At 43.8% G+C, this 10,293-nt stretch overlaps 1 protein-coding gene across 1 annotated transcript; it reads left to right on the forward strand.

Annotated features, from left to right (window-relative positions):
* The first annotated feature begins 43 nt into the window (after positions 1-43).
* LOC118429109 lies at positions 44-10,293 on the forward strand. Its single transcript, XM_035839489.1, has 15 exons — positions 44-179; positions 376-606; positions 1,063-1,221; positions 1,629-1,883; positions 2,300-2,455; positions 2,849-3,304; positions 3,755-3,964; positions 4,294-4,488; positions 5,262-5,402; positions 5,772-5,980; positions 6,338-6,451; positions 6,979-7,110; positions 8,274-8,367; positions 8,636-8,796; positions 9,238-10,293. Exons 2-15 carry the CDS (start codon positions 390-392, stop codon positions 9,394-9,396), a joined length of 2,658 nt encoding a protein of 885 aa, XP_035695382.1. The 5' UTR covers positions 44-179; positions 376-389; the 3' UTR covers positions 9,397-10,293.

Genomic DNA, 10,293 nt, shown 5'->3' on the forward strand with positions numbered 1-10,293 from the left:
AGGAGGAGCAATAGGAGGAGGAGGAGCAATAGGAGGAGGAGGAGGAGCAACAGGAGGAGGAGGATCCATAGGAGGAGGAGGATCCATAGGAGGAGGAGCAATAGGAGGCGGAGGAGCAATAGGAGGAGGAGGAGCTGTAGGAGCAGGAGCAACTATCGTCATTCCAGCTGACAAAGTCGGTGAGCAACACACTTCAACAAAGCTTATTTGGGGAATTTGTCTTTACTTTTTTTCAATGTGTACGTTCAGTGACACCAAAAGAACAGCAAATATGGTTGTATATAAGTAGCATCATTGTTGTTTGTATGAACGTTTATTAATCGTCAGTGTACAATATCAACGTTACGTGTAATGTTTACCATTCCTGTATGACAGGGACGGGATGGGGAATGATGGATGGACAGCTCCACTGGGTAACAGTGGGAGGCAGCGGTGTGTGGGGCATCCGGGGGGAACACGACATCTACTTCCGCCTCGGCACGTTCATGAACGAGGGCTCCCCCGGCACGGAGTGGCAGAAGGTGGACGGCGACATGGGATGGGTCTTCTCCGGGAACGGCATCGTCTGGAGCATCGACTTCGACTACAAGGTGTACGTCCGACTCGGTACGTGATCGTTATCTATAGATGTTTATTTCTGTAAATGCATACGATAGAACGTGTGAAACCTGAGGAACGATTTGATCATTTGGAGGAAAGAGATGCGACGAAGGAAGAAATTTGGTATGCATCAGTGACAGCCATGATGCATCACAATACTAATTAAATAGACTTGTCGGCGTCAGAGTCACAAGCTTTCCATAGAAAGAAAATAATCCGAAAAAACATGCTAGTTAGGAAGTATGGTACTAGAAACGGAAGTAGAGGTATTGTTGTAAACGTAATAGTAGTACTTTGACAAACATTGACTGTTCATCAACCTCGCTGAACCCGCGTCCTGAAAATTGCGGTCAGAATTTTGTCACTGTTATTAACAAAAATGCTCTAAAATAGAACAAGTGAGTCTGTGCATAAGCGGCAGTGCGGATTTCTATAATTCACAACTCCCCCTATCCCAACCAGGCATCGACGGAGGCCATCAATGGGGCACCAGCTGGAAGGAGATCGCGGGGAAAACCATGAAGTCTCTGTGTGTCAGCTCCGCCAGCAACAAGGTGTGGGGCGTGGACACTGATGGAGCGGTGTACCGGAGGACAGGCATCGCTGCTGGAAACTTAGAAGGTAAAGATTTCTCAGGGATGACTAGTACCATTTTTGTGACATAGATTCATGTATATTACCAAAAGATCACGACTCAGCACCATGACCTGTATTCAGGTGTCCATGTGAACATGGACACAAAAAGACGTTATAGACTAGAATCATAAGGTGGTACAAGTTACGTAATTAAGCACGCGGGATTGCATGCATTGTCTCCGACCGCCTCTAAAAGTTGGTTTGGAGTGTTTAAATGTTGGCATGTCGTTACTTCGCTACGATAACTTAGCAGGTATATTTGCATGTGACGCCTGGCAGGTATATTTGCATGTGACAGCAGAAATCTGCAAAGCCCGACCGGCCTACGGAAAATGAGTAAATCACATAAATCAACTGGAGTTTGCATAATGAGATCCAACCATATTCTATAGGCACGGATTGGGAGGCCGTGGGTGGCGGCGATGCCGTTGAAGGCGGTTTTTCGTACGTGTCCAACGGGTACTCGGGCGTGTGGGCGATCTCAGCCACCGGCAGGGTCTACTACCGCGAGGGCACCTACGGGTCACTGGGCGCCGCGGTGGGAAGCGCCTGGGTGGAGGTCAGCGGAGTCATCCTGGTACAGATCACTGTGGGGTACGACGTGATTTGGGGAGTGAACAGCGAAGGCCAGATCTTCGTCAGGATCGGTAAGGACTCACGGTGTTATGAAAATAGGAAGCGTGCTTTCTTTTCACTTTGTCTACCGCTTGTGTGCTAATATCGGAGAGTGATTTTGATAACATGCACATAGGGGCCCGGAAAGAACACTCAATACAGAATATACATTTTATTGTTAACGATGGGGCATATCACACGGGACTGCATATTAGGCCCCAACATCTCCAACCGGGACCTGCTAGAAGCTAATGAGACGGCAATGCCCTGGCTGCAGTACTGGCACGGAACGATATGATGATGATGACTGTTAGCGATGTTTGTTTTGTACCAATGTTTCATGGATGATTTCATACCTTATGATCCATGACAGGCCCTAATAATCGTTGCTTCCCTCTATTGTGATTCCTAGTATCACACTAACTTCACCGTACAATCTGCACAATAGGACTATCTGTTCAACATCCACGAGGAGCACAATGGGGGATGATTGAAGGGAGTCTGTCTCAAGTCTACGTCAGTTCCACGTCCAACCGTCTGTGGGGCTGTAACAGTGACGACAACATCTGGCGACGGGAGGGAATCTCCGCAGTAGGCGTCACTGGTAAGGCGTGCCTCATCTTGATATCAGTGTCCATCAATGTACGTTAAGTTACGTTTCCATTAACAATATATTGTGACTGACACCTTTTCAGCTTACTTCATGGAACTCCTCATTATCTATCTATTTATTTCTGTTTTAAATAGCCAGCATGGCCCATTCACAGTGAACACTGCTTTACAGTAGGGCCCTGGAAGACAAACATAACCTGCAACATCGAAACATACGTGACATTGAACACATTATACATAGAAAACATACGCAGAACGTGTCAAAGCAGTAATCCATACTCATAACCCATACGTCATACGCTTAAATGTTACAATGTTTGTAGCTGTTTTCATTGCCAAAGGAAGATCATTCTACCATCAAATGTCTCCTCCTTGTCTTTATTAGCCGCTCGGTTCAGGTGGCTGCTGTCCACGCCAGAATGGGCCGTCGCCGCCTCAGGCACTCCATGGGTCAACGGCGGGGTCACGTATGACGCTGGCAAGACTCTGGATATGGATCTCCACACCTTCTGGAACCCGCAGGAGCTGGCCAAGGACTTCAACCAGTGGTACATCATCTTCAACTTCGGCATCACCTACACGATCTCCAGGTTCACCATCAACAACTACGGGGACACCACGCACGACATCAAGGCGTTCAAGCTGCAGACGTCGGCCACGGGTGAGCCGTACAACTGGGTGGACGTGCTAACTGTGACGGACGCTGCCGCGGGAACTCACGAGACCCAGCGCTTCAGAGGGTTTGCAGCGACCAGTCAGTACTGGCGTCTGTACATCACCGCAACTCACTCCGGATTTCAGCCGTGGCTGAAGGGAGTCGGCTTCTATGGCATGATGGCAGGTAAGAGCGAGAAAATAGGATCCAGAATTAACATCAACCCTCGTAATTCCATCGGGTGCCATAATACCGCCCTAAAAAAAAAGCACGAGTTTAAAGTGATTTAAAGAGATGGCCATTGCAGCATCAGTAATCCTGACACATCAGATATTTAGATGTTCAAGATAATCTTGATAAAGCCTCTTTAAAAGTTTTTTTTATGCGGCGGTATCATGGCACCCATGGTGAAATTATGAGAGTTGATGTTATAGTAAGTAACATACTAATCAAACATTAAAGCAGGATTAATCCATAATTTCTAACTGGAAAATATAACTATTTCGCATTGTGTCGGATAGTATAGTTTAATTCCAAACCGGGGCCAGGCCGGGCTGTTTGTGGAAACGAAAAATAGAAATGTATACGTAAAACATACACGGTCATTCTCTTTACGTCTTGTGTGCTTGCATTTAGGGGTTTGTGCGGGCGGTTGGTCTTCCGCCGGAGCGATATGCTACCGCGGCTACGGTGAAACTCTGACCTGGCACCAGGCCGAGCTCAAGTGCAGACAGGAGGGCGGCCGCCTGGCCAGCGTCAAGCACCCCGCTTTCCATCAGTTTGTCGTCGCACTGAAGAACTCGCTGGACCCCAACAGTGACTTCTGGATCGGCCTGAACGATGAAGGTACATGAATGATAAGAAATATGTTTGAAGCGAAAATGTCTATACTTTCCTGTAATGGAGGTCAAATATGAAAAAGGACCTACAGGATGGAGGTGAACGAAGGTTTGTGAATGACCACTTACGACATGTAACATTTCCAGTGTAACTTTGCAGATTGTTGAGTGTCTGCATAGCACGTTTTCTGTCCTTTAGCCGGAACCAATGAAGTATCTTCAGAATCTATACTCTTTGCACTTCTTACCCCCACCTGTTCAATACTACAACTCGGATTAAGAGTTAAGCATGTCATTCATGATATTGTAGCATCTCATTCCCGTTCCCGTCCACAGTTTCAGAGGGAGTGTGGTCTTGGACAGACCAGACTGGCGTCAGTCAGTACAGTGCTTGGGCCCCTGGTGAGCCCAACAACGCGCAGAACGAGGACTGCGGACACTACAACAAGCACAGCCATTCGAACGCGGACCACAAAGACCTCTGGAACGACATCGATTGTGACCGGAAGTTTAAGTTCATCTGTGAACAAGGTTGGTTGTTATTTAGCGAGTTATTCACATCACTTCTAGCACATTTAAGCCACAAATTTCCAGTCATTATTTTTTCTCATCAACCATTGGCACAGATTACTGCATAATGCTACGGAAAATTTGGAGAATCAGAATGGAATTTTAAATCCGAGGTACAAATAGCTTACAGCATATATTGATACTTTAGGCTTTGGATGTTGTGTAAAACACTTCAGTTACAACCTTGTCGACCGTCTTATTAGTAATACGTTCTGTCGATGAAGGTTAGACATCCAGGTAATAAGATACGCCAAAACGTATTTACTCAAGCAACTGGATATGGTTTAAATGGTCAGACGTTTCCACCGCATCCACCAGTTTCGTCAGTGACACTGAAGTGATCTGGAAGAAACAGATCTTATATACCCTAACTATGAATGAATACAATTTTAGATGTCCAACAGGAAACGTTGTATTGTAAGACTTTTTGTTTTCTTTTGGAATCCAAATTGTCTTCAGCCTAAAATTGTCTTACAGTACAACCGTTATATAACACCTGTTTCTTCCAGATCACTTCAGTGTCACTGACGAAAACTGGTGCATGCCAGTTGAAATGTCTGACCGTTTGAAAACTCAAGCAACTGGATATGGTTTTGGAAAGTTTCCAAAACCATATCCAGTTGCTTGAGTAGACTACTTTTTTGAGTAATACGTTATGTTTCACATGTACGATTACAAGCTTCACAACTTCATTCAACCTATTGACTAATCAATGTTGTTCTCCATCATCCCAGCCGTTCTTCCTCCTGGTTCGGTAGTCACTGAGGAAGTTGTTGAAGGGACTGAGACTCACACCGAGACTGAGACTCACACTGAGACTCAAACTGGGACTCACACTGTCACTGAGACTCACACTGAGGTCATCCAAATTCCTGGTAAGACGATTGCACAATATGTAACACATCACAGCTTTTTTGCAGGACGTTGAAATAGACGTGGACTGTGTAAAATGGACCTCCAGAATGTGTCTTGATTCGTAGCGTATGAAGTTTGGGGTTTGATGATTGCTTCTTAATTGGAACCTTCAAAGGAGTTCAAAACTTATCTAGTACTGTGGAAGCCGTTTAATTGCACACCCAATTTCCAGCGTATTTCGTACAATTATCCAGGATGTGCAACAGTACGAAGTTATCCAGCTGGTCCGCACCAGTTTGAGATTTTGGAATTCTGTGCAATTAACAGAAGTTTGTGATAATCTGTCATGCCATTAACTGGCTTCTACTGGATTGTTTTTGCTGTTCCAGCACCTACATGTTCGGCCAAGGCCAACATCATCCTGCTTGTGGACGGGTCCAAGAGCGTCACTTACCTGAACTTCCCTAACGTCCTGAAGTTCATCCTGAAACTGGCGGCAGGATTCGAGATAGGTCCGAATGCTGCCAAACTTGGAGTGTACCAATACGGCTCGGACGTGCGCACGGAGTTTCCAATTGGCCAGTACAACACTAGGGAGGTAGGTAATTTCTGACTAAGCAACGTCAGAGACTATGGCATGCACCTGTCCACAGCTAAATTCTTGAAAGAAAATGCACACGTTAACATATATGGAGTGTACTACATATACTCTTACATGCCACATAAACGTCTACGTTGAAATGATAGGAAATGTCTTGAAGACTATTCATAAAGATTCAGACACAATTTACTCTTCCCGATTGTACCTTTTCAAGTTATCTTATTGTGTTTAGTGTTTATGTTCTCATCTAATTTCATTCCATTTCATTTCTAAAGACGAAGATGCTTGTCTACCATTCGTCAAAGGTGACTGAAAATTTACGATCTATCAATTATGTTTGTGTGTGTGCTTCAGGACGTTCTGAATGCCGTACTCAATATCCAGTACATGAACCAGTGGGGTACATTTACGGGGAAGGCCCTTGAAGAGGTATACAAGACATTCCCTGCTGGCGACGACGCGAAGAAGGTAATTACAACATATACTATCTATCTAGGTAACTCATTTGATAGCTGTTTTTCAGACTTCTACATAATCTGTAAAGGAAACAAGTACGACGTAAATTTTTCAGTCAAGTGAAGGCCGAAAATATGTGTCTTTGATAGAGATATACTACACGTTTGCTTTATCACACAATGATGTTCTTGTATATTCAAGATCGGTACGTAGATAAAGTAGTCATTTGCTTCATATAACAAGCTATCTACCACCAAAAAAATCAAGATCATAGCATGTCCAGGTAGAAATATACAAAAAATGCTGCACTACCAAGGTCACATACTAGGGGGTCCAAAATCAACCTTGACCTTTGTCTTTCCATCACCTACCCACAGAACAAATACCATCGTAATCCATCTAGAGGTTCTTTAGTTATGCTGACTACAAAAAATCCTAACACACAAACACACACAGGCACGCAGACACACAGACAGACACACCCAAAACAATATCTCCATTTTCATTGAGCTAACAAAAGAAAATGATATTTCTTAAAGGTTGTCATCATTATCACGGACGGGAAGGCCATGGATGAAGAGGTCCTGCGGAAAGCGTCACAGGATGTAAAAGCTGACGGTGCAATGATATGTGCTGTTGGTGTGGGCGGCTTCAGGCTGAAGGAGCTAAGTGTAAGGAGAAGTACTTATTACATACATACATTAACGGGACTAAGCTAGTACATATATTTCACTCCGTAGGGCCCTATCTGACATAGCTTGCTCTAGGTTTTCAAAATCAATACCAGAGTCTTTAGTTAAAGTGTCCGTAAAAGTCAAACTCCTGCAATGTACCCTGCCACTTAGTTTCCATAGAAGAACAGAAGACACTAATTCCTGTTTTGCTCGTCAACAGTGTCCCGCAAATTTTACCCTTCGGTGAGTCAGTTTCTGAGATAGCTGTGGAAGACTTCCATATATGGTTTTGAGTATGGCATGTTGAGTCCAAGATATGTTCTGTGCTCTGCGAAGTAACTTGGTGTAAGGGCTGTACTGCAATGAATCTAAGAGTTCATAAGTAACATTACTGGACCACTGGAACTCAGATCCCTATCCGGGGAATATTTACAAAGGGTTGATAACTTCAAATATTTTGGATCCTACATCATTTGTCCCAAAAAGGACTTTGAATCTGGGAAGCTCTAGCATGGGAAGCAAGCAACAAATTGGACAAAATCTGGATTGTAATATCCCTAACAAACTGAAGATCCAAGTGTTCACTACTCTAGTGGAACCTATTTTACTATATGGTGCTGAAACCTGGACATTTACTTGTCAACTCCAGAACAGATTAGATGGGACTTACAGAAAGTTACTTCGCAGGGCAAGTAGTTATTGACGTAGGAAAGATGTTTAGAAAATAACGACCTTATAGAAAGGGGTGGATATCACGATGCCAACATGACAACATGAGACTGTTCATGAAAAGAAGTGAGCCTGATTTTACTGTTGAACACAGTCGGAATTAATGAGACTGTTAATACATGTCAAAGCTAATTCAACTACTGGTGCATACCATGTCTATTCAATTAGAAAATTGGCCTACGTAACTTCAGTTGAACACAATCGTTATGATGTTTTGTATATCGATTAATTGAATAGTGAAAGGCATTTATTATGCTGTAATAATTACAAGCTAAGAACGGGTCATAGTGAAAAATGTGGCATCCTACTACATCTACAACATGATGGGTAATGAATGTAGTTTTTAGTTTTTCTCGCTTCGTAAGACAGTTGTGAATTCGTATTTAAAGACAGATGAAGCTTAATTAATTAATATATGTAATATCTTTCAGCTGCTGGCGTCAAGCCAAGATCTCGTGTTTACGGCAACTGACTTTGACCAAATGGACGCGATCAGGGACACAGTTCTGGATGCCGTCTGTGAAGGTACATCAACGTTTGTCGTTAACAGATGGATGTTTACTGTACATATAAGGCAGCATGGGGTCGTAAAAAATGCTATGAATTATATATCTGGAGCTGAGTCCCAGGTTACCTCAAAATATCGATCCCAATACCTGCTATACATCATCAAAACCGGGGATTCCAACGGTGACTATCAAAAGTACAGAGGCAGACTCACTTACATCTCGACTCAAATGTACAAAGCAATGCACCTGGAGGATTTCGCTCACATATTGGTGTCTTCTCACAGGGCAAGAACGCCGCGACATCGCGTGGGAGATTGACTCCACCCTGCAGTTCCTGAAGGACTCGGCAGTGGAGCTGGTGGACAACCTGGAGAGGGTGAAGGAGCAGCGCCTGGTGGGGCGCGACATTGATGAGGACGAGTACGTGGCCGTCCAGCTGAAGGAGGTAAGCTTCGGGAGAGCGTCGTATTTTGTATTCTGTAAAGCAGGTCCTACGATAGCAGAAGATAGTATCAAAAGCTGACAGGGAAGTGAAGCTGGCCCAGAGTTTGTATGCAACCGGAGCCTGTCTCGGACCCCCTTCAATTTCCGGCTATACTCATTGGCCAGCTTTGATACTACTATCTTATGGCACCTTAGAATCTGCTTGGAGATTACGTCTTTTGATAACCGAGCGGGAAAAACGATTTCATCAAATTTTGTTACTACTACAGAGAATAGCTTACATGAAAACTATGCTACTGGCTGTGACAAAGGCTATTGAAAACTGTGTAACACTTTGTACGCAAATGCAGGAGCAAAACCACTTTTTCAAACAAGCTTCATGGTTTCATTCTTGCCTGTTTCAAATACGATGAAGCATTGACGGTCCGTGGTTCTGTTGCAGGCCCTGGATGCCCTGTTTGGGCTGGAGGCTCGGTTGGAGAAGAGGGCAGAGAACGAAGGCAGCGGGGTCATGGAGGATCTGCTCAAACTTGGCAATCAGCTGGACCACATCCGGGACATTGCCGTGCCCCTGGAACTCAAAGAAGTTCCCGAGTTTTAAGAGATGTTTGATTGATCGATTGATTGATTGATTGTTTTTTGTTTGTTGATTCATCCATAAATCATGTAATCTGTATCTCTGTGATATTTCGTGTGACCATGACCTCTTTCCTCATCACCCTGTTGATAGGTATTTCATGGCATGAATGAAGAAAGAATCAAACAAACAAAATAAAGGATCAAGCAAGCAATCAACATAAAGAAGAACTGTTTTTAATAGACAGATAGTAGTAGCGGTGCGGCATGGACAAAAATTGTTTTTGCCATTAGATTGGCCAAGTAGAGGATGGCGACTTTTATAGAAGTTACGTTGTAGTACTTAAGTTTATGAACAAGTTTGACAAGCTGACCCTTATGATATCGCACAGGAGAAGCTGACAAAGGAAGTTTAGGATACTTTTCGATCGATAGTTGCTCAGGTGACTAATATATGTAATTATAGAGGGGCGCGTGTTTATAAAGAATGAAATATGTGATTTAGTTTAGGCAGACGAAACAAATGTGGATCAACGCAGAAATAAGGATAATGATAAAGGAGTCTAGGTCTACATCATGCTGGAAGTAAGTTCTAGGTGACTCTTCTGTATCAATTAGTTTTCAGTTCAGCACCATTAGAAACTCTGTCCGCAAGATAGTGTTGCTTACGACATATTCTCCCACTCTGTTTGGACAACAGCATTAGGCGCTTTCCAAGTATATAGGCTAGCTCGGTCGTACAACCACCACCACCGTCCTCAGTATTCCGTCAGTCCCTTGAATAGTTGCTGAATCCAAAGATTGACTGTACTTGTTAGGAATTTATTGTCGCCCTTTCTGTAAGCCACGCCACTGCACGACTATATATGCTGTTATATGACAGGTGATAGGGTCTGTCTGACCAATAAAATTTGTTGTGGAA

Source organism: Branchiostoma floridae, chromosome 13, assembly GCF_000003815.2.
Source record: "Branchiostoma floridae strain S238N-H82 chromosome 13, Bfl_VNyyK, whole genome shotgun sequence".
Lineage (NCBI taxonomy): Eukaryota > Metazoa > Chordata > Leptocardii > Amphioxiformes > Branchiostomatidae > Branchiostoma > Branchiostoma floridae.